Consider the following 26,694-nt stretch of genomic DNA (forward strand, 5'->3'; position numbering starts at 1 on the left):
CTTTTACTGTAGATTTTTAATTACTACCCAAGAATCCAGCGCTATCATTATCAATCTTGAGGTGCACCCCGCGATTACGGCGCGGACTCAGAACATTAAACAAATGACGTGCGGCAAAGTCGCATGCCTCTAATGTTGGCCCTGACTGCTAGATAAGCGAGTGGACTCAGTACATTGATACGGAGCTAAATTTAAATACATACCTACTTATAAAATTTTACACAAAAAGCAATTTGATAACGAATATGAAAACGCCCAGGTACCTATATATATTCTATGCGCATACTCGTAATATCGTCGGATAATTTAATTCCTGTTTTGAAATTGACAGTGGCGACTATGACTGAGTTTCTCCATAGGTACTTCATAATTTAATAAAATAATACAAGTATACTACAGATATACTACAAAAAATATTTACGTACCTAGCTGAGCTGTGACCGTGCTGATTTCGGAAGTGTTGATAAAATCATTCGGGCTTCCATAATGACACAAGTTAATCTACATAAACACATGTTAGACTATGTGTAGGTATGTTCCGCCTATTTTAGACGCACTTTGCACGCTCCATTTCTCCAAGAACCTCGTAGTTATGAATTTTACGAAAAATAAGAGATAATATAAAAGGTCAAAGACCAAAATAAGTATTAATCGAAACAATATGAAATAAAATACTCCTTCAGGTAATCTTAAGGACCAATCTGCCGGTACGATATAATGTTTGTAAAAGTCGATATTTATAAGTGTACCGAATTTCAGGAACAGATATATTAATAACAAGGAATTACAAAAGTAGCTATTAGAGTATAATTTTAATAAACTCTATTAATGTATTGTTAATAAACTCTAAATATTAACGGCAAAAAACTTTTTAATTAGTTGCCTACAATATAACAAAACATCCTGAATAAAAATATCCTTGAGTTTCGCGAATCTATCCGGATTCTCAATTGTACAACGCGTAGGAATGTAGAGATAAAAGATAATTCATTACACACAAGATTAACGATAGGTAATAAACAGTGAGAACGGATTCCGAGGCCGGCTTGCGGGTGCAGATCCGTATCCCACAATCATTAGTGGACGGAAGGTCTCAAATTGTACATTAATCTCACAGAATCTATAGGTAGCAAAAGGGTATATTTTTCAGGCACTACATCCTTTTAATAACATATTGAGTGCCGGAAACCCGCTCGGCGATTTATGTGTTAGTAGTCGCTTTCCTCTTAAGGGGCTACCCCACGCCAATGACCTTCGATCCGAATCCCTTAGTTTTCCAAAGTTTTTTGTGGCTTATTTTATTAACAGCAACGGCTTTAAGCAATATAGTATCCCATATTTACTTCAAAGTTTATTGTCTTCGAGATATTTGGCATCAAAGTTGAACAATTTTAGGCTAAAAAACTGGTTTTCTGGCCATAACTTTTGTGTTAATTAGTTTAAAATTAAAACCCTGGACACGTTTTTCGAGACGTCAAAGACAAACCCAAATATGTAGATTTCGTACATGTAAGATCCTTCACTGCAAACTAGATACGAAAAAAGTGTTTTTTTAGACAACGTTTAAAAAATTCTTAAAAAAATAAGTATTTATTTTTTTCAAAATCCGGTGGACAAAACCGGAAATAAAAGATTGAAAAAGCGATAACCGTTTGTCTTATAATTCTATCTGTAGTGCAAAAAAAGGAGATACGATTCAAAATTTGTCAAAAATCGATGAAAACCTCGGGTAGCCCCTTAAAAGCGGGAAAACGCTGGGATTGGCTGAAGCGCTATACATAGGTAATTTATATAGGCTGCTATTTAACTGATCACCAGATTTAGTAAAATTTAATACCAAAAAAATCTATTTTACCACCCTAAAATAATAAATGATCACCAAAATTATAACACCATTTTAATGTGAAATGATTACCAATTTTATTACATTTTACTATCCTTTTAAAGGAAATGACACCAAACTAATCATTATTAACCCAAAAATAGTAAACGACCACCAAAATTAGAACTCCATTTTAGTTTAAAAATATAACCAAATTTTTAAATCTTGCTATCCTATTAAAGCAAATGACTCCAATATAATCATTGTAAACCCAAAAATAGTAAATGACCACCAAAATTGTAACCACATTTTAATTAAAAATGTGCAAATATTTAATATATCGTTATTCTATTAAATTAATTAATCCACTTCGTCCCCTTTTTCTAGTAACATTTTATTTCTGTAACAGTCGCAGTTCTAACCTAACCTAACCCACTTTTCTAGTAGCATTTCGTTTCTGTAAGGGTCGCAGTTCAAACCTAACCTAACCCACTTTTCTAGTAGCATTTCTTTTCTGTAAGGGTCGCAGTTCAAACCTAACCTAACCCACTTTTCGAGTAGCATTTCTTTTCTGTAAGGGTCGCAGTTCAAACCTAACCTAACCCACTTTTCTAGTAGCATTTCTTTTCTGTAAGGGTCGCAGTTCAAACCTAACCTAACCCACTTTTCTAGTAGCATTCCGTTTCCGGAAGAATGATTATTTTGGAGTCATTTGCTTTAATAGGATAGCAAACCTAACCCACTTTTCTAGTAGCATTTCGTTTATGTATGGGTCGCAGTTCAAACCTAACCTAACCCACTTTTCTAGTAGCACTTCGTTTTTGTTTAGGTCGCAGTTGAAACCTAACCTAACCCACTTTTCTAGTAGCATTTCGGTCCTGTGGGGATCGCAGTTCTAACCTAACCTAACCCACTTTTATATAGTAGCATTTCGTTACTGTAAAGGTCGCAGTTCAAACCTAACCTAACCTACTTTTCTAGTACCATTTCATTTCTGTAAGGGTCGCAGTGCTAACCTAACCTAACCCACTTAACTGATAGCAGTTTAACTTACTTTTCTAGTAGCATAACGAAATGCTACTATAAAAGTAGGTTAGATTAGGTAGGTATGCGGTGCGGGGTACGAGGGGTTGAGCGGGAGGGGCTAGTAATGTTGGCATCAGTTTACTTTATTTGGTAATATGTATACATTTTTTGGTAATCATAGTGATTTATTTTGGTGAAAATGTCGCATTAATTTGGTCTTCAAGAGATTTTTGGTGATCATTCAATATATTTGGTATTTGAAGTGCAGTCGTAATTAAAACGGTGGTACTTTTTTATTTTTAGGCCTTATTTTTTTGGTGTTCAGTAATTTTTTTTGGTAAGCATGATTTTTTTTATTTAGGGTACCAAAGTATTTTTTGGTGGTCATTATATTTGTAGCCATTTATATAAGTAGTGTACACGACGCGCGCTTAGATTAATAAGATGTAATTAGATAATAAAATAATTAAGATATAATTTAGATAAGCCAAAGTTTGTGAATAATAAAATATCCTCCTATTGTGTTTCATTACGTAACTCTGCATAACGGGAGGGGCAAAGTGTGGGTCGCCGGCGGCGACACACACTTTGCGCCTTTCAAATAAGAATGTGATAATAGGCTAATTAGGATAAAGTCTAATTAGAAAAATAAGTTAGGTAGAATAGCATAAGAAATAAAAACTTGTAAGATAATAAATATTTAAATAAAGAAAGCATGAGGGCCGAGGAAAAGAGGGTATCATATTAGAAAGAGAGGTATCATATTAGAAAGAGAGGTATCTTATTAGAAAGAGATAGGAAGTCTGCGCGCATGCGCCGATCTCTCTCGATCCGCGCATGCGCGCCACGCGGGTAGCGGGGGACGAGGTACATAAAATAGGCAGTAATAAAAGCCGGTACGTCGCCCCGCTCAGCGTCAGTCCAGAGCCAGCAGCCGACTAGGAAACAACTAAAAGGAAAAGAAGAAACCTCTCCAACCTCGACACTCCTGCATCTGAAGCCAGCTGCGTTGTTTTATTGCTCCATCCTCTGCCGCCTACGAGAATTTCTACAGTCCACTCTCCCCCCCCCTGCGCACCCCGCTGCGATGTATGAAGATAGGGCCTAACATTCACATTGTTTGGTCCTCGTCGAAGCCGGATCTCTGAAGCAAGAACACAGCAAGATGGTAGTAACAAGAAACAACCACAACAAGGAAGATGAAGAGTCGTCAGAAAATAAATTTACCACCTGTACAACTACTTTGTGAATTTGCAAATAAATATTGAGTATTGAGTATTGAGTAAAATACCGCAAAATCTCCGAGCTCCGAGGAAACCGGCACCACGTCAGGCACCGGCACCACGTCGGGTACCGGCACCACGTCGGGCACCGGCACCACGTCGGGCACCGGCACTACGTCGGGCACCGGCACTACGTCGGGCACAGGCACTACGTCGGGCACAGGCGCAACGTCGGACTCAGCGAAGACGTTGGACACAGCTGCATCGTCGGGTACGGGCGCCATCAGGAAGACGCGTCCCACACCAGAGGACCTACCCGGGCCGAGCAACGCCGTCCACCCCGCTGACACGTCGGGCATTAAGGCCACGCCTGCGGCCAGCCTCGCCGCCACGATCGTCGAGCGCAACCCCGTCGAACTGATGCCGCCACCGAGACCGCCGACGAAGCCCGCTCGGTCACACCGATCCAAGGCCTCCAGCAAGAGACTCCTCGCGGAGTTGGAGGCCAAGGAGAGGTTAGCCGAGCTAGAACTGAAGCGCGTGCAAGCGGAAACCGAGCTAGCGAGAATACGTCAAGAAAGAATAGACCTGGCGTCATCAAGAGAGGAGTCAGAAGAGGAAGAGGACCTCGCTCCACAGCGCATCGCTGACTGGTTCAATCGCCGACCCGAACGAGCGACAACATTAGAAGAGGCCGCCCATATAGAAGAAACGCAAGAGCCCGCCGCGCGCACTACTAGACGACGCGCGCGACCGGAAACATACGAAGATGCTCGTGCGATGGACGTGTCGTCGCTAACCGCCGCCCTCACAGAAGCCATTCAAGCCAGCAAGTCTTACAAGAAGTACATACCTGACCTGCCGACGTTTAGTGGCCTGTGTACCGAGTGGCTACAATTTAAGGCCGCGTACAACGAGTCCGCGCCCAGTTTCTCCGCAAGTGAAAACGTCGCCCGTATAAGAAGAAGTCTAAAAGGTGTCGCCTGGGAGGCCGTCAGCGCCCTCCTCATCAGCCAGCCGCATCCAGAAGACGTCATCAAAGCACTAGAAAGAAGATACGGAAGGCCAGACGCACTACTTGTCAACGAACTGGAGAAGCTAAAGGGACTGCCGCGCCTCACCGACAACCCACGTGACCTGTGCATATTCGCCAGCCGGATCGCTAACACAGTGACGACTATCGAGATATTGAAGAAGCCGCAGTATCTCTACAACCCCGAGTTACTGCGGTCGATAGTTGACAAGTTATCGCCGATAATTCGCAACAAGTGGTACGACTACGCAGCTACAAGAGAAGAGACGCCCGAACTTAAGAAGATTGCCGACTTTTTGAATAATGAAGCCGACAAGTGCACGCCTTACGCTCCGCCTGAAAATACAACGGAACATAAAGAAGTAAGAAGTGCAAGAAAGAAGCCCGAGCGAACCTACGCCGCCGCAGTCGAAATCAATAAGAAGCCAAAAGAAGAGAAGCCGGCGTGCCCGTTATGTGAGCACGCTACGCACCAATTACCGTCGTGCCCGCAGTTTATGAAGATCGACACGAACGAGCGCTGGGAAGTGGCCAAGAAGAACAACATTTGCTACCGATGCCTCGTCAGCAAGCATCGACGCTTCGCCTGCCGCGCCAAGCCTTGTGGCCAACAGGGCTGCCCCATGAGACATCATCGCCTCCTACACCACGAGAAGTCGCCACCCGCGGCCGCCGCTGCAGCCGCTGCCGAGCCACCCTCACCACGCAAGCCAGAAGAAGTCGTGGCCTCGGCAGTGAACCAGATCGCCTGCGCGACAGCACAAACAAGACGCGCCTACCTGAAGATAGTACCAGTCACACTACGCGGCCCGCGGGCGGAAGCAGACACTTTCGCTCTACTAGATGAAGGCAGCACCGTGACAATTATCGACTCGGCGCTGGCGGACACACTCGGGCTCAACGGCCCCACCGAACCAATGTGGGTGCAGGGCATAGGCGGGAAAGAGATGGAGCACAATCAGAGCAGGAGGGTCGAGGTCTACATACGCAACAAGTACGGCGGGCAGGAGCAGCGCATACCAAACGCGCACACCGTCGGCAGTCTGGGCTTCACCACACAATCCATAGGTGCGAGCGAGATAGATGGCTGCACACATCTCAGAGGACTCAAGCACAAGTTAACCTACCAAGGCGCAACCCCACAAATACTCATCGGTCAAGACAACTGGGAGCTAATCGTGTCGCGGGAAATAAGAAAAGGACGGCGCGATCAACTCGTCGCTTCAAGAACCCTACTAGGATGGGTACTTCACGGCTGCCGCACCACTAGAGCGGAGCCGATCGCGTACTGCTGTGCGCACCACACGCGGGCCAAGTCGAACGAAAACATAGAAGAAACAATGAAGAAATATTTCGCTCTCGAGTCCCTATCAATCGAGCCGAGGCGACCGAGCAGCGATCCCGAACAACAAGCGCTTCGCATATTAGAAGAAAAGAGCCGCCGCTTACCCGACGGCAGGTTCGAGACGGGGCTACTGTGGCGCAACCAAGAAGAAAGAATACCCAACAATCGCAACGACGCACTGAAGCGGCTACACACGCTCGAGAGGAAGCTGGATCGAGACGCAAACCTGAAACAACAATACAACGAGCGCGTCAACAATCTACTCACCTCAAGCTACGCCGAGCGCGCGGCCACGCCACCAAGCGGCAGGACGTGGTACCTACCTCACTTCGCCGTCTGCAACCCAGAGAAGCCGAAGATAAGACTGGTCCATGATGCTGCGGCCACCTCACACGGCCGCAGCCTCAACGACATGCTGCACACGGGTCCAGATTTCCTGCAATCACTACCCGGCGTCATCATGAAGTTTCGTCAACACAGCATCGCAGTCTCAGCTGATCTGAAAGAGATGTTCATGCAGATCAAGATACGCGAAGAGGACAGGGACGCACTCCGCTTCCTATGGAGGGGCGATCGCCGCGAGGGAGAGCCAGAAGAATACCGCATGACTTCAGTTATATTCGGCGCGTCGTCATCGCCGTGCACCGCTCTATACATCAAAAATAGAAACGCACGAGAGCACGCGACACAGTACCCGGAGGCTGCGCGAGCAATAGAGCGCAACCACTACATGGACGACTATCTCCAGAGCTTCAACACAATAGAAGAGGCAAGACAAGTAACAAGAGACGTCGATCATGTACACCAACAAGCCAAGTTTCAGCTGCGTGGGTGGGCTACGAACGAATATGAAGCAATAAGAGACGTCGTCGGCAGCGAAGAGCGAGAGGGAAACACTGTCCCTATCGGCGGGAGCGAGATAGAAAAAACGCTCGGCCTGCTGTGGGACACAAACGAAGATAGCATCCGGTTTCGCCTCAACACTAGAAGAGCTCAGCCCGAGGTGGTCAATGACCTCCGGCCTCCGACGAAGAGAGAAGCCCTGAGCATCATAATGTCAATATTTGACCCGCTCGGCCTGATTTCACCTATCACTACGCCGGCCAAGCGAATAATGCAAGACACGTGGCAACATAACACGAGCTGGGACGAAGCTATACCAGAAGATCTGCGGGAGCGCTGGAGCGAGTGGCTACAACAACTGCGAGACCTAGGTACCCTAAAGATACCTAGATGCTACGACGCAACGCCTGCCGCCGTGCGCGAGCTACACACTTTCGTCGACGCTAGTGAAGAAGCATACGCCGCCGCCGTGTACTGGAGGATGACGCGAGCCGACGGGTCAGTCAAAATAGCCCTGGCCGCCGCCAAGAGTCGCGTCACACCTAGGAAGCCCATCTCCATACCTAGACTGGAGCTGCAGGCGGCCGTCCTAGGCGTACGGCTAGCAAGAACAGTGATAGAAGAGCACGACTTCGAGATCGCTTCAAAAATATACTGGAGCGACTCTCGCACGGCGCTAGCATGGATACGCGCCGAGCCCCGTACATTCAAGACGTTCGTGGCCCACAGACTCGCCGAGATAGAAGATCACACTAAGAAAAACGAGTGGAGATGGGTACCGACAGCACACAACGTAGCCGACGACGCGACCCGCGCCACACCAGCTGACTTCGATACGAGCCACAGATGGTTCGTTGGCCCGTCATTCCTGTACAATGAAGAATCGACTTGGCCCCGTGAAAATAAAGTCGAATTTCCCGTGACCGGTGAAGAAAAAGAGACGTGTGCTGCGACAGCCGCCGTGCCTGAAAATAAACACGCGGCCATACCTAAGTTCGAGCGCTTCTCAAAGTGGACGCGACTACTACGTGCGACCGCACGTGTGCTACAGTTCATCGACCTCGTGCGCCCTCGACCCCGTGACCCCGCCCGGCCCGCGACACAACTTATCGCGGCGGCCAGGCGCAAACGAACGCGCGCAAACGAGACACAAGACGGCGCCTGGAACAAGCGTGCCACCCACACACGCACACCTGTCAAGATCGCCGCTACGCCGCCACAAGAAGATAAGAAGTACTTAGTGTTAGAAGCCAAATACCTAAGTGCCGCCGAGAAACTACTAGTACGCGCCTCACAAGAAGATAGCTACGAAAAAGAGAGAGGGCGCATAGCAAGCGGCCGCGCGCCAGACAAGGACGACCGACTAGCCAAGCTGAGTGTCTATATGGACGGCGATCACATTATACGTCTGCGGGGCAGAATAGCGGCCGGCGACTTACAAGAAGAGACAGTGCGACCTATAGTGCTACACGGGAAACATCACTATACAAAGTTATATGTTTCTCACGTTCACGAACAGTTACATCACGGCGGCACCGAAATAGTGGTTAACGATCTGCGACAGCGTGTGCATATAGTGAAAATAAGACCGACAGTGAAACAAGTGATCGCCCAGTGCCCAAAGTGTCGCCTGCGTCGCGCCAAGCCCGCGGCGCCATCTACGGGTGACCTGCCAGCGGCGCGCCTAGCACATCACGTTAGGCCCTTCACATACACGGGTCTGGACTACTACGGGCCGCAAGAAGTTACAGTGGGCCGTCATAGAGAGAAAAGGTACGTCGCACTGTTCACCTGTATGACGTCGAGGGCCGTACACCTGGAGATGGTTGCCTCACTGAGCACCGACTCCGCCATCAACGCACTGCGCCGCTTTATCGCTCGGCGCGGGTGCCCTACCGAACTGTGGAGTGACAACGGGACTGCCTTCAGAGGTGCACACCGAGAGCTGGCGGAAGCAATGAGAGACGCCGCCCACGCACGCCGCATCAATTGGCGTTTCCTTCCCCCCGCCGCCCCATTCATGGCGGGCGTGTGGGAACGTATGGTGCGCACCGTCAAAGAAGCAATGAAGGCTACGCTGCACGAGAAGTACCCGAGCGACGAGACCCTGCAGACCCTACTGGCGGAGGCGGAGGCAACCGTCAACTCAAGACCGCTGACCTACGTGGCCGTGAATCCAGAGGACCCGCCGGCCTTGACCCCGAACATGATCCTGCTGGGGCCGGACTGCTACTCACCTGCACCCGGCACCTTCGAGGAGAGCGACACCAACGCGCGACAACACTGGAAGCGCGCCCAGCAGCTCGCCGACACCTTCTGGCAGCGCTGGGTTCGCGAGTACGCGCCGCTACTCCAACACCGGCGGGAGCCCTACGACGGAGGAGTCGCCCCGGCCGTCGGAGACGTCGTCATCATCTGCGACTCCAACCTCCCCCGTAACACATGGCCACGGGGGATAGTGACGCGGACGTACCCGGGCAAGGATGGCGTGGTTCGAGTCGTGGACGTCTCTACGAGCAAGGGACACGTGCTGAGGAGGCCGACAAAGAAGATCGTCGTGCTACCAGTAGGTTCGCGAAGCGACGGCGGGAGAAATGTACACGACGCGCGCTTAGATTAATAAGATGTAATTAGATAATAAAATAATTAAGATATAATTTAGATAAGCCAAAGTTTGTGAATAATAAAATATCCTCCTATTGTGTTTCATTACGTAACTCTGCATAACGGGAGGGGCAAAGTGTGGGTCGCCGGCGGCGACACACACTTTGCGCCTTTCAAATAAGAATGTGATAATAGGCTAATTAGGATAAAGTCTAATTAGAAAAATAAGTTAGGTAGAATAGCATAAGAAATAAAAACTTGTAAGATAATAAATATTTAAATAAAGAAAGCATGAGGGCCGAGGAAAAGAGAGGTATCATATTAGAAAGAGAGGTATCTTATTAGAAAGAGATAGGAAGTCTGCGCGCATGCGCCGATCTCTCTCGATCCGCGCATGCGCGCCACGCGGGTAGCGGGGGACGAGGTACATAAAATAGGCAGTAATAAAAGCCGGTACGTCGCCCCGCTCAGCGTCAGTACAGAGCCAGCAGCCGACTAGGAAACAACTAAAAGGAAAAGAAGAAACCTCTCCAACCTCGACCCTCCTGCATCTGAAGCCAGCTGCGTTGTTTTATTGCTCCATCCTCTGCCGCCTACGAGAATTTCTACAGTCCACTCTCCCCCCCCCTGCGCACCCCGCTGCGATGTATGAAGATAGGGCCTAACATTCACAAGTAGTAATTTTGTTGATAACTTTTGGTATATCAAAACTCAGCTTTCTCAAGCTCCTTAATGGTAATTGGTTACAATTTATGCTGGTACGAGTATATATGAAAATAATATACCATCTATACTTTACCGAGTGCGAACTGTGCTTTAAATAACTTTTCAAAGACTCTACAATCAAGGTCGTAATAGTCACGCTTGGCATTTTTGCAAGATATTAATATAGATTAAAATTATAGTTATTCATAATGTAACATTACTTATTAGAGCAGTTTTATACTTGTTTGGACTCCATCTATAGACAAAAGTCCAGTCAGGCGTATAAAATAAGTGTGATTCTTTTCTTTAAATTTCAAGATGTCAAATTGAACAATACATAAGGCGTCAAACTTATTAAAGTATCTAGTTTCATTGAAATTTGAATTCAATATCGGTGAATTCAGAACACAGATCCAATTTGCAAGCCGCCACTAGAGCAGTAGAAAAGCTGACATAACCACGAGTCGACTCTCATCGGAGATGATTAGATTTTCAGAACCGCGGCTTCGTCCTGGATTCAACCAATCGTAGCGTAGCTAATGACATATCGGAGTTTAGTCCATTCAACGAAGATAATGTTATATTTATTTTTTTACATTATTATGTAAATATACTTACAGAGGCAGTGTCAGTGTTTATTTAGCAATAAGTCTTTTAGTGTTGTCTAACGTAGATGGGGCAGATTTTTTTAACAATTTGATATGGTTTTTTTTTTTTCAACATGTGCGAGCGCGACGCTTTATGAAACGACTCCTGGAAGCCTTGTCAAGATGACAATCGTTGATAAAAAAAACATGCAACGAAACTTAAATAATGTATGAAAAGGGTTCGTGACTCTTTGTAGCTTCAGACACGATAAGTAATTTTCTTTTCGCTTCGCGTTTGTCGATGTGCGATTGTCATCTTGGCTAGGCCCCCTGACCTGTACGGATATGATGGTCGTTCTTGTCTACGTGACAGCGTGATAAAACGGTGTCCGTCACTTTCTATCCCGCGGTGTTAAAAAGTGACAGTTATTTTATCATGTGGATAAACCCATCCATCGTGGATAAACCAATCAGCGTGAGCCTCTAACGCAGGTGCTCACGGTCAATTTGTTGAAACAGAATCAGCCTCCAAGGGTGCCCTCTATACTTATCAACGGTTACAATAATACTTTTTCAAGTAGCCTAAAAAACGTTAATCCCACGCGTGGCTTACATTACGTGCCTGGTGTGCGCTTCAAGTGGTAAGCGGTATTAAAATGGACAATAATTGTACACTCTAACGGGTCAATTCGAGTTATGTTCATTCATTCATTATTTTAAAATTATGGCTTTAATTATATAGTCGTGGTATCGCTAAAATTATTAATTATACTCGTATCAATACTTACAGATGTCACAGCCGGTGAATAACAAAGCTACCAGATTTGTGTTTCGGCAGCCGACAATAAAGATCATAGTTGACCTACCTACATCATCATTTGATCCTAGACTTACATCAGTGGCCATTTCTTATAAATTATAAATAAATAAACAGCATTTAAATTCAAGGTCGAATTCTAGTTTAGGCACTGTACTTGTTTATTATAAATAGCACTGTAATTCTGTGAAAATTGGTATCGTACTTACATAAAACATGTACCTACATCTTCGTTGAGTGGAGTATTACCTACTCGTATTTGTCAAAACAATTTTCACTGCTGTTTGGATTGCTAACTACGTCCGTATAACATTTGATTTGAAGGCTTGAATTGTCATCCTAACATTGTGTCAGCGACAATCCGATAGCGTGTCGACTGTGTTGCTACACTAGTGCCTAATGGTACCTTGGAATGTAGATTGTAGGTATTTTTCACAACAGTGAGTTGCAAAAGTTTCATACGAATTAGGAAAAGCAATTTATTTATTTCTCAGAATAATAGGAACCCTACAGGCCTACATGTATTGATTGATTGCGGAAAAATAGAATAGAATAGAATAGATAAGTAAGTACAAATAGAAGGATAAGTTTTGTGTGGGGTAATCAGCAGTGAGGTTCCACATTTTCGGCGAAGTTTAGCAAAGGCTGGGAAAAAGACATGTCTGTTACTTTTGTCGTTTTCATTGTCTTACCAAGTTGTTTGCTAAAATGTGTTGGTTGGTAATTATTTAGGTATAATGAAGAATACATAAGGACTTATTTGATTGAGAAAGTAGGATAAAGATTTTTGAATGTAAAGTAATTACATCAAATAGGTATATGGAAATACCGTGATTGATCATTAGATAATACCTAGTATGTTTTTTTTACTATAGGTACTTCGTCTGCGTGGGATTATGATAATAATGATGATTGATAAAAACCATCCTATGTCCTTCCTCGGGCCTCAAACTATCTCCATGCCACATGTAAATCAGTTCAGCTGTTTAAGCGTGAAGAGGCAACAGACAGACAGAGTTGTTACATGGGACTGATCAAACTATAATATTCATGTACATATTTAAAATTATTAATTAGTCTGATTTCTTTTTCAGTTACAAGTAGGCGAGCCAGCATTAGCATGTCTACCTACAAATTGTACGTCAGGTAGGTACGACAAAATTTTTATAAAAAGCCCTAATGACATTGTTACGTCAATTTAAAATCTGATCCACGAACATAATCAAACATCTATTCACAATACAGGTCATTTAGATATGTAAATCCTAAACTCAACGGTGTAAACGCAATAGCTTGCCTTTATAGTCAGTTACGTTACGGCAAAATAACAAAATAATTCATAGGCATAGTCGTTTATGACTTCATAGGAGTCATTAATACTAACCGCATGGGTAACACTGCACTTATTTTGGCATCACACGGAAGTTTCGCCACGCAGCGCAGGCTGACCGTATGCAAGTGGCATCGTTGCAAAAAGGCAAATTACACGCCGGGCTGATTGTCGCAGCAATTAAATTGCTCGTGAACGAGTTGCTCAATTCATAGATTTAAATTGATTTGAATCTCAATATGGGTCAGGTTACAGTTTTATTGCTACAGCACGCCTGGTAACCCCCTGAGGGCTGATTTAAAATAAACGAGAGTTATGTAGTCGTGTATCTACTTGTAATTGGAATTGGCAATACAGAAACGGATAATGTCATATCAGAAGCTCGTTTTAAATGCAATTCATATTTCAGTCTACTTTATCTACCTACTAATTTTAACCTGGCTGTTATTACGTCACTAGTACAATAATAGTTCCATACTTGGCGTGCGACGTCCATACGTACTATACTAGAGTGCAACTTGGAATATGCAGATAACCATGAGCTTAGCACACAGCGCGCAGCGGATGCAACGCCGACCTAGAAACAGAAGCTGTCATATTTCGAGCCGCTTGAATTGTTGTCGACTACACGCTACTAATTAAAAATATCACGTGACAACCTCACGTACCACGTGAAACATACTTTATAGTACATATGGTCCTATTTTCCCGCACTAGTGCGTAAAGCGCGCTTTCCGTGCGTATGTCAAAAGTTTAAAGGGCCATATGTACTGTAAAACGTTGTACGATACACGTGCGAATAGGTAATTCGCAACTCGTGTCGATTTTAATTTATCGCCACTCGTTTCGAATTTCCTCTTTTCCGCACTTGTATCGTAAATAACTATTTTATTGCATAATTAAGGTAATCCTAATAAAATAAAACTTTATGCGGTGAGGTATTCTTTGCCGGTCAACTTTAGACAAAAAATCGTTTCATATAAAAATAATTGCAACCTATGTATGCGCTTTAAATCAATCTAAGTACCTACAGAGGTTCAAAAGTTCCGACTAATAGTTAGTAATTACCGGCTAGGTCACGCTCATTAGCATGGCGGGCGCATCTCTAGAGAAACTCGGAGAAATACCGCCAAGGCCTTATCACGGCTCAAAACCCTACAGACGTACGCATCTCAAGATCGCCATCTCGGTTTTCACTAGAAAATTATACGTGCGAGTGGAATAATTTAAATGTGACAATGTGTGTATATTTTCATTTTGTCTTTCACTTTAAGTGTCAACAAACTTTGTTTCTTATCCAAGTGTCGAAATATTTTACTTTTGCTTTATATATTATAGGGCATCTGTAGCCGGCTTACGTTCAAAGCAGGATAAAGCTCAATTTTAAAAACCTTACCTACTAAAATTAAGTTGTAGCCTTAGCTTTGGTCTATCTATCTAGGTCTTTCGGAATAGCTTAGTGCGTAACTAACTATACGATTTAGTTATTACATGAGGTACCTTCTCAAAACAGTACGTAGTGCTCTATTTAGAAATTAAATTATAGACAACTCAAAAAAGTCATCATTTACACATATTTCTTGATACAAGTATTCGTACCGCAGGTCAATCAGCTTGCGAAAAAGGTCGACCTTGTGTACAGTGTATACACTGTTCGCCTTAGATGTATGTGAAAATTTGGTCTTATATAGTTCACTAATATAAGGTTATGTTGCTGCCTTTGTTTCGAAACAAAGCAGTACCTAACCAACAGCCGAGTTGCCCTTGTTTCGCGTTACGTACCACTGACGAATCTAAGATCTAAATGGCTTTAGGAGGGAACGGAAATTATATCAATCACGTTTCTTTGATAAAATCGACCGCAAATTACTGGTCTGGTCCACTCACAAATATACCAGGAAGTTATCGAGATATATCAACAAACATAATATATCTTCAAACCCAGTGGTCAGGTGCTTTGGTCAAATGTATTGGACATAGGACTAGTAGGTTTTGAATATTGTAGCAGGAACCTACGCCTAGTCTAGACCCGAAGACTCGTTAGTTCGTAATATCCTGCCGCTAAGCGCCGCTGCCGCCGCGATGATTACCGAACGCCCGGTATCGGGAAAACATTAATTTACCGATATATTTTCCTGAAAGTCGAGGTTTCGTAATTTGACGTTTTAAATATTTATGGCTGGGGAAGTAAAAAGAGTGGAATTAACATTACTTTGTAACAGATACCGTTACCGGCTATTAATTGTAAGTTACGTGCAAGCATTTGTATTGTTGGCCATTCATTTCGTACGTAGATAACTTTAATTAGCAGTATATTAATTATATTATAGTTTGCGCATCAGTTTTCTGGACTAAGTACCTACATAAATGCAAATGTTAAGAACAGACTATAAAATCATTTGTGACCATAATAGCCTAAGATATAAGCACATATTTAACTAAAAACTTTCAACATCAAAATAACGGATTACATTTGAGAAAATAATTCATACCCCTCAAAAATAAATATCATATCTATATATCATTTATATGTATAAATGATATATAGATATGATATACGCGTGAGTAATGTTACTAGCTACTATTGTAGTAAGGGTAATGTATTCCATAAATATGTCTAATAAGAACCGACCAGTTTTGCAGCTTTCATTACATTTTAGTACTTCACAAGTTCACACAACTTAATAAGTTAATACCCCATCGGCCAACGGAAACTTGAGACGCTGTTATTATGAGATTCATGTATAAATAAGTCTATAAGTATATCAGTATTTTGATATTACGTATTGCGCTGGAGCGCTGCCAAACTTCAAGGAAAGATTTCGATGTAACGAAGCGATGTGTAACGAAGCTCTTCGTTTGAACTTGTCGGTTTAAGTAAATACACTTTGCAAGTCATTTTTTGTATCTTAATCTCAATGTTTGATCTATGTGCAAAATTAATTTAAAATCTAATTACGATATTATAATTTAATGATAAACCAGTATTTACTTTCTATTGGTAGGATATTTATATTGATAGGTCTCCGTACGATGGTCTATGGTGACATGCTTATATAGTTAATACGTACTATCAATAAAATTATACGTAAGATATATTATATAGGTAGATACCATGTAGATTAGGTTGTTTCATTTTTCCGAATTTTCGATTTTCATCTGACTTTGCTGGAATTCTTGTTCTAACTGATAAAAAAATATTATACGTTAAAAAAAATTAAAATCGGTGAACATTTAGAGGTTGCACAACATCAACAAAGATTTTTCAAATAACCAACGACTTTACATCGGAGGGTAGAAAATGGTTTAAGCGGCTACCATCGAAGTGGAGAGTAGAGTGATACTGAACCTTCTACATATAAATATATTTTAAAATTAGTAGGATACTTGGATTTTGGTTACTCGATAAATGTTCTAATTAAGATTTTTCAGATGCTTTTATCGTATTTTAGACGCAAAATTTAGTTTTGTCATTCGATTTTAGTATCCGTTCATTATATTTTGTCATTTTAGAACATAGTTCATTTTCACGCAAAATGTATGGGGTTCTCACTCTACCTTTTCAACTTGTGCAACCTCTAAACGTTATTCGATTCTTTTGCAAATTGAAATAGATAGTTTTTAGTGTGGGGAGACTCCATTGGTGAGCAAAGTCAGGAAAAATATTACAACTTTTTTTTCTCCATACAAAAGTGAATCACCCTAATGTAGATACCTAATTAATCTAAGGGCCACTTGCACCCGGCACGACAAGGGGCACTTGTAACCCGGGGTTAATCGGTTAAATCTGGAGTTACCATGGCTACCAGTGCAATTTGACACTGGATTAACGGTTTAACCGCAAGCAAGTGCAAGTGGCGCTAAGTATTGCAAATGTTTCTCATATTAAATATTGCTTCCAAAACTACATTTACGGTATATGTTTATCTAATCAATTCCGTATCATGAGCTACTAATAATTACTATATTTAAGTATTCCTTAGCTAGTCTTACAATTTCAAGGCACACCAATGATATACTAATTCACAGAAAGGAGTCTATGTCTATTGCATAATTTTAAAAAAATAGATCTATGTTACCCACGTAGGAAAATCAATAATAGGTAGTTCCCAAAACTTCCCGGAATTACATTTCAATTGATCTAGGTACGCCCACAAAAACATTAACCTAAATATCGAACTCGGAACTAAACACTACCATTTTCCATAGGTTGTAGTAAGCATCAATAGGCGTTGGTTAACATGGCAAAAACCATATGCAGGTTTGCACATAATGCATATATGACCTCCGCCACAATCGGCGAAGGTTCGCATGAGAACCTGAGATATGTCTAGTTATTGTCTGGCTGTATTGTTCAGTTCGCACATGAGATAAGGCTGATATGCATTAATGTTACGTGGATTGTTGAGGTAACAAGTTACTAACTAATAAAAAATTGAGCTTTGCACAGTTAAATCATTTACGAGCTGCTTTGAAAGTATTTTATAAAGTAAAGTTTATCAATCCAGTTATTAATGCGTATTCAAAAACAAAGTTATTATAATTCCGGAATATCTGATTACTTCCTCCTAACGATCACTTTTCAAAACATATCGTGTTTCAGGAAACGATTTTTGTTCTGGCAACGTTTTGTTATTCAAATAATTGGGAATAATTCTTGTAATTTTCCTAAATAATATGCTTCAATAGAGTTTCCAAATGGAACAAAAATGCGAGTTTCCTCTCGAATGATTATAATTTTACTTGATTAATTGAAGTTTTGTCGCATTGTACCTACACTTTTTGAAATAGTTTTTTTTTATAACCATAGAAGGTAGGATCGTATAAAAGTGGTATACGCGTGCCTCCGTGAGGGACAAAACATACCCAAATGCGACACTGTGATTGGTCGAATTTATTTGTTGCCCACCATTATCCATACTATAAAAATGGTGGGGAACAAAAAATATGTGAGACTGTGATAAAGACAAAATATAAGAGCGCTTTCTCTGCTACTCCTACTGAAAGATACGTAAGACTATCCCGTTCTGTCAGTTATCCCCACCACTCATGCCCAATCCAGTTTAATACTAGATTCATGTTTATAACAGTAAAATGATGCCTCTATCCATTGTAGATCGTACTATAGTAAATAATAATGTATTGTATATTCATATACCTAATAGTGATATTGACACACTAACGAATTCCCACGCCATTCATAAACGCACTCTTCAATGCTACAAGAGGCAACTTGAAATTTAACCAGCACTTAACTTCGCCATAAAAAGACTGTAGCGATAAAAATGATATTTAATATTCTATGCACATAGAAAATTAGAGAACGCGTGTTTTAACAGCACGTGTCGTGTGTATAATTTGAGAAAAATACATAATGGCCGGCTTGGAAGTTTTAAAGGGTTACCTAACTTCCATACGTAATGTAGGTAATATTAAAAAGGGTTCTACAAGCTACAATAACCTAAAGTTCAAATTTGTCCTGATGTAGTTTGCAACATAGGACTTTCTCGGTCTGCTCCCGCGTTTATAATTAAGTACGTACATTTTCCGTTGAAATACGAATTCATTTGAGAACGCGCGCTAAACCGCAAATATTAACAGAAGTCCGCCAAGCTCTCGGTGGTGGCACTGTGGCACTAACATTCATTTCATAAAGCCTTATTTATTTTTAATTTTATTTCAATATTTAACTATTATGCAACGTACGTATACTTGTAGCGTATTTACACCCTAAGAGGTGATGTAGGTACCTACGTTAGTTTTTTAGGGTTCCGTACCGAAAAGGAAAACGGGACCCTTTTACTAAGACTTCGCTGTCCGTCCGTCCGTCTGTCTGTCACCAGGCTGTATCTCACGAACCGTGACAGCTAGTCAGTTGAAATTTTCATAGATGATGTATTTCTGTTGCCGCTATAACAACAAATACTTACTAAAAACAGAATAAAATAAAGATTTAAATGGGGCTCCCATACAACAAACGTGATTTTTGACCAAAGTTAAGCAACGTCGGGCGTGGTCAGTACTTGGATGGGTGACCGTTTTTTTTTGCATTTTTTTTCCTTTTTTCTTTTCATTATGGTACGGAACCCTTCGTGCGCGAGGCCGGCTCGCACTTGCCCTGTTTTTTTTTGCATAAGTATTGTATGTTTATTCATATTGGATGCTCGAAATATTTTTTGCGATGTTATCTTGTAACGTATATATTTTTAAGATCACGTATACCTACATTATTACGAATCCCTACAGTAAGTTATATCATCATTTTCTTCATAACGTTGTCCGAACATTGTTTGCAAGGCTCATTTATAGCCTGGGCCTGCTAGAAAACGAAATCGTAACAATCGGCACAGGAATTAGTTTTACGAAACCGACTGCCACCTGATCCTTCCAATTCGGTGGGGAAATTTCCACAGAATTGGAAGTCTCTCATTGAGATTATTCCGGTTTCCTTATCCTTATTCTACTTCTCTGAAAAGTGAAAACTCATTCATTGGTACAAGCCTAGGTTCGAACCTGCGACCTCCGTTTTGAAAGTCGCATGTCTTACCGCTAAGCCACCAACGGTTACTTTTTTTTTGTTTTTAATGTTACTTCAAGCGACTAATAGGTTAAATATTTATGTACTAATTAGTCGGCTAGCTGGATAGTCAGCCAGATCCGGTTGCTACAACACTAAAACCTTATCGAGGTGATTTTAGCAACCACACGAGACACTTCAACTATGTGCTCAATATTTAATGTTTAAGGCTGACATTTGGATTGTCATTTTTGAACAGAACTGTCTGCCAATTTAACCCATATCAAGGCAGAGTCAATTTAGCGACCATGCTAAATCGCCACTGTCTTGATAAGGGTTACATTGGTTTCAGCAGATGTTACTGCTAGTAGGGCAGAAATGTCATAGACATTTAAAAACATATAGGTATAATTTTTCGCAATCTGAGTTTTTATTGCAGATGTTAATATAGAATAATTTTTGTATTAATAAAACGCTAACACCAGATTTTTTTTGGACTTTACATACATGTAAGTAATTGATTACTCGACTCATACTCATAGTGGGTCTAGAAGTAAAAACAAATTAAATAAAATTATTTAATAAAACATAAAATAAATCCGATAACAAGATATGAAATGGCCTAAAATGTAGGACTCCCTGTGATTCAGATGGGCTAAGCAAATAATAGGTACCTCTTCAGTCAACAACATATTATTGAAATACATAATTTGGCATTGCGAATTCGATGTTGATAACGAGAATGTCGTCATGGAAAAAATAATTGGGATGCCTATCGACATTTCGATCGTTAAAATAAGTAGGAGATAATCGTATTCGATAATAAGTCGTACGATTGCACGATTGACCCCGGCATTACACAATGCGAATACTCTACATAAAAATGATAACAATCTATTGCGAGATGATCAGGCGGTACTCGTAAATATTTATCATAAAAGTTTTATGGAAAAATTATACATAATATCATTGAGTTAAAAATTAACAACACCTGTTTACAAGAAACAACCAATAAAATCAAGAAACCCTTTAGAAATTATATCATCACTGGTAAAAAGGTCTACTGTGTCCTGCCAAATTCGAAATGCTTATTTGACCATAGACCACAATGCTAAAACAACGGCTACTTCGAACCCAAACGAACCATTGATTTCAGGGACATGCATAGGTAGCGGACCTTTCTATCTGAGGACCTTAGGCCAACTATACCCGGATTTGTTTTTGTAAGCACTCGACAAAGCCTGCGTTGCTGATCATGAACCATGAATGGACTTGTTTTTAGGGTTTCGTACCTAAAAAGAAAAAAACGGAACCCTTATTTATAGGATCACTCGTGCGTCTGGCTGTCCGTCTGTCACAGCCTATTTTCTCCGAAACTACTGAACCAATTAAGTTGAAATTAAGGAAAACCTATTAGAAATATGCAGTCAAGCGTGAGTCGGACTTAATTACCGTAAACCGGGGTTACTTTGATTTGAGGGTCGACTTTGATAACGACTTCCCTCCGCTACTAAAGTGCTTGTTTTGACGAGTTGGAAAATAACTTCGCAGTATTTTTTTCTTTATTGGCAACACTGATAGTTGCTTCATCGCCCAGTAACCGGATGTGAGTGTAATATTATTATTTCGTCTTGAAAAAAAATATTAATGGCGGATACGCATTTCTTTCTGGTTTTATTGGTTGAAAAACTTTAACTGTATTTGTGTCAATAATTAAATACATGTAATTTTATAGTGTCTTAGGTTAATCAGTGTTTATTCGTGAGTTTATAAAAAAATACCTGAATTCGACAACCTACACATGTGCACATAGCCGGGGAATCCATGAGTCGGGGTGTCTTTGATCACTTATACGTGGTGAAATTGATCAAAATATTAAAGTAACACCATGAATTGTTTTGGCAACCTACGATTTTTTTATGTATCTTTTTCAATAATAAATATGTATCGTCTGAGTCAGTGGAAGAGGTAGAGGTTGTAGAATTATAAATTTGTATGTAAATGTTGATCTCCGGAACTGCTCATCTGATTTTAAACATTCTTTTACCCATTTCTATTGTATGGTATTAACTTTCTGGGTGGAAATTGGCTATATTTAATACTGCGTCTTTGCTTTAGGTGTTTTATTATACGTGCGTAAGGCCACCAGCCCACCAGGGTATTAATTAATTCTACTATTAATAAATATGCATTGTTTTTTTTTATAGAAACAATGCCAGAGATTACAAAAAAATATCGGGTAACGAGACTACAAAAAATACCAAGAAGAACAACTCAATGAGCACGCCACACCTAGTGGCGGGCACAAGATCTATTCGTGCCGCGTCGAAAGCATACAATTTTTTTTATAGAACATACAATAAGTATGAAGGCAACATATCAAAAACCCGAGTGCACATACCAAATTTACTGAAACCTTAAAGCTTGCAATTCAAAAATCAGTTGCTAAGTGAGATAATAAGTTAAAATCCTACGTTATTTATAGTAGATAATGTAATAAGCGCTTCAAGTTATTAATTTGTATCATTTGGTATGTTATCAAAGTAACCCCACACCTTAAAAATATAAATAACTTAAAAAATACTTAACCGATTTTTATTTTTTTATTTTTTACGGGCTTTTTAGCGGGTCTACTTTAGATTGTCAGCAAAAAAATTAGTGGTTTCAAAGTAACCCCATTCTCAATATAACTTTGATCGCGTTGTTTTTATTTATTTATGAAAAAAATATAAGTCCTCATTCTTTTTTATTTGGCAGGCGGAAAGAAGAGAAAAAACCGATTATTATATTTTTATTTCATATTTTTACGTATATTAGGATCGTCAAAAAATGGTGCCAAACTCTAAAATTGATCAAAGTAACCCCGGTTTACGGTACTTAGTTTTTGAACCGACCCCTACGGATTTTTTAAAGACATTTCACTCACGTTTCACTTAAAAAACACATTATTAAAAATTGTGTAATGTACGGAACCCTTGGAACGCGAGTCCGACTCGCACTTGGCCGGTTTTTATTGTTGATATGAATTGTAATTTTAGTAATGCGTAAAAACAATCTTTCTTGTTCACATATATCTCATTTTATAACAGAATCGTGGACGCAACAAGTCGAACATAGATTCGTTTTTATTAAATTTCACGCGAAATGGTATAAAAAGGACTTGACCCTTGTTGAGTGTTGCCGTGCTTCGCTAAATTACCCGACAAAGTTGAAATTGGAATGGAAAATAGGGAAATTCAAATTTTAATTATGAATATTCATGTACATACTAACTGCAACGGTAACTGTTCTACGGAAGTTAATGAATGGCCAGGTTGCTAGTTTGTGTTCGTGACATTTTAGCTTTAGAATTCTTTAATTACTTAAGTACATACGTACTTCTCTAGTCAAAAGGGCTTTCAAAAAATTATATTCATTTAATTTTTTTTGTACTTGTACATATTTATTATATTTGCTTGAAACCTACTAAAATATATGTATTGATCTTGTAGTTAATGAAGATTGTTCAATCAATTCGCATTCAATGCGTTAACATTGTGACTCATATTATTTCGTAGTAAAGTAAAAAGTAAAAAATATTTTTATTGCACAGAAAGAATACAGTGGTAACAACACGAGTTTCTGGTAAGAGTTGTGCATAACCAACTTGACATTCAGAGATTCCAGGAGTCCCCGCACTAGGCTAGGCCTGTATCGCGGGAGACCAGATGTACATTGTATGTCATGCAAGTTAACTTAAGAGAAGAAAAATAATTTTAATTTTAACAATTTTGTAAACTATATATATCTATCGGTTATTAATTACATTACTATTATTTTTTGTTTCTAGGCTCAACTTTAATATCAGTTATAATATCTTAGTCTAGTCAGTTATTTTTATATCTATTAAAGTCTTGAGTTAAACAGTTTTTAGAGTTAAAAAAATTTAGTCTACTTTAGTTAGTTTTACATTTATTCCAGATTTGTATTAAACAATTTTGAGAAGTAATGTCTCAGTCTCATTATAATCAAGTGATAATAACCAATTAAGAAGTAACCTTTTAGCTACATGCACAGTGCAATTAATTAATTCGCTCTGGAACTTTACGGCCGTATTATAGATCAAAGAGCTAAGGACGTCGCCAAATCGTCTCCCAAAAGCAGTACGAGTATTTACCCTCGGGATAGGTAATTTAAATACGCGTTTAGAACGTAGTAGTTTAGACTTAGTACATAAAATAATATTCTACTACATTTCATTTAGTTGTATACCGTAGTTAAATAAAGCTGTTTCGCTTGACTCATAAAAGTAAAAGAAAAAAAACTAAAGGAAGGAAAACTTTTTTAATAAATTCTGCATTTCACAGGAACTAAAATTTCCTCGAAAACAGTTTTTCCCCCGATCCGACCAAGTTTCCGATGTATAACCTACTTTCGTTAAGTAAATGGGAAAACGTTCTATTTTTAAACGCTCTCAATCGTTTCCTTATCTACAGACAATAGAAAGATTCGCATACATTATGCGTTCACATCGGCCATCGAAGCGAAGAGCCATCGTGGTTTACGTTACGTTCACGTTTTCTTTGGCATTAGATGTATATTGAATGTAACTTCATAGAACACAGTAAGAATGCACTCTTCATTGAAATTGTATAATAGGGTACTAATAATGTTAAAAAAAATTGAACAAATATTTTTTTTATTTAAGTATTATGGCCAATTAAGACATTTCTGTTTGCAGATAATTAGAAATTGTGTATGTTACTCGATAAATTGGAATAAAAATTTAGTTATTCGTGATATAGCGAGTGTTTATCGTTGTAAATAAAAAATAAATGTAACGCTTTGATAAAAATAAAATATAGTAGAACAATATAAGAGCAGATAACATGAATGCATGAGTATGTACCATACGTGGGGAATGAGTATTATTTAGCTATTTCTATACCCCCGGGCGTTTTCCTCGGCGCACGCGCGGCGTTTAATATCATGCGGATAGCAAATGACGCGGTAAATCCATGGCGAGGAAAGTCTAAGTTGTCAAAACATTTCACACGTATAAATCATAAATAATAAAAATTAATAATATATAATTATAATTCTAATGAGATTAGATTGCGGATTTTATAAGATTAAGATAATATATGTCGGTATAAAAAAGCGCTGCACGCTGGTGGCCTAGCGGGAAGATCGTGCGACTTTCAACCCCGGCTCGTACCAATGAGTTTTTCGGAACGTATGTATGTAATATCATTTGATATTTACCAGTCGCTTTTCGGTGAAGGAAAACATCGTGAGGAAACTGGACTAATCCCAACAAGGCCTAGTTTCCCCTCTGGGTTGGAAGGTCAGATGGCAGTCGCTTTCCCAAGAACTAGTGCCTACGCCAATTCTCGGAATTAGTTGCCAAGGGGACCCCAGGCTCCCATGAGCTGTGGCAAAAAGCCAGGATAGCGCGAGGAAGATGACTTAATAGATATGTCGCCGTAGGTGGTTATTAATAAAATTGAAGGTAATTTTGAAAATGAATATGTACTTCTTAGGTTTTCTGTAAATACTATTAGATTGTATAATATACCTATTAATAATTGAGTGGGTGTCTAAATGGTCTAGTAACGAATAAAAAAATATTTGAGATTTTTCAAAAAGTAATTAGTATTTAATTTTAATTATAACGCAATTTTTTTCGTATTCTTAAAATTGTAAAATTTTAAAACTACCTACTTACCGAATATTACAAAAATCTTCGTCTTCATTTTTTCAGCCTGCACTATCACAGCTCCAAAAAATAAGTAAAAAATATAAATTAATTCGTTTTGAATTAGTTCGAAATTCGAACGCGGCGGCGTGATTCGCGCGTCACTGCCAATCCGCGTGTGCGCAGCGCTAGCGCCGGTGCCGGCCGCACGTTCACTTTCTGCGTAGTGGGGTCGCCCTACGGGAAGACAAGGGTTTGTTGACATGCTCACAACAAAACAATTGACATGCGCATAACTCGATTATCAGCACGAAAACCAGCGCGATATTAAATAACTTTATGGTTTATACGGAAATCGTGGCCACATGGATACTGTGTATTTCCACGTAAGATCGTTCACAGAGTATAAGTAGGAGGGATTATTGCCTGTTAATTAATTCTGTATTGTATTATTTACAAATAATATTGTATTACATGTAAGTAGTTACGTACTTATGCAATTTAACGTGATATTAACTTCTAATTTCTTCCACTGGCCAAAGGACTGCACTTGGTAAAATGGAAACTTTATCTCTCTGAGCAAAGTAGACTCTCTGTACACTGACGCTAGCAGTGTTGAAAATATAATACCTATGTATTAGTTTTTCTACAATACATTCGTTTCGTTTTGTCAGCAGCGCCAGCGTCGAGAGCCTTCAGTAAGACTTGGTTATTAGATAACACTCAATTGGGCTCTAAAGCAGCTCTGAAGGTGCAATCATAACCAAGATAAGCCCTAAGCTAAGAAAATAGATAACAATAAATTGCTAGAATGAGGCCGACTTGAACGTGTCTTACCAAGAGGATTTTAACCCGTATCGTCTAGCTTTTACTGTTTCTATCACTCACGCCAAAATATTAACAAGCAGAAACACCTTACAATTTCGTCTACTTAAGCCTTTTTGAAAACAGGGCAATATATAGGTACAATTCATTCGTTATCAGGTAATTTATTGAACGGACGCTTTAGCAAATACTGGGGAAGATACGTATTTGCATGAACTGGTAATTAAAATACCTAATTTAAAACGTACTAAATTCACGAATAAAAAATTCAATATAAAAGTTCATCCCATAAAATCTTAAACTGTGAGCTGTGAGTAAATTAATTAATTGCTGTTAATTA

At 40.3% G+C, this 26,694-nt stretch overlaps 1 protein-coding gene across 1 annotated transcript in view; it reads right to left on the bottom strand.

The window, feature by feature from the left end:
* Positions 1-25,716, bottom strand: part of LOC134795154 (uncharacterized) — an 84,335-nt gene extending 58,619 nt beyond the window's left edge. The window contains exon 1 of the mRNA XM_063766988.1: positions 25,560-25,716. Coding sequence (XP_063623058.1) covers positions 25,560-25,587 — 28 coding nt within the window. The 5' untranslated portion in view covers positions 25,588-25,716. The remainder of the gene's footprint in view (positions 1-25,559) is intronic.
* Positions 25,717-26,694: the final 978 nt, after the last annotated feature.

Source organism: Cydia splendana, chromosome 1 (genome assembly GCF_910591565.1).
Source record: "Cydia splendana chromosome 1, ilCydSple1.2, whole genome shotgun sequence".
NCBI lineage: Eukaryota > Metazoa > Arthropoda > Insecta > Lepidoptera > Tortricidae > Cydia > Cydia splendana.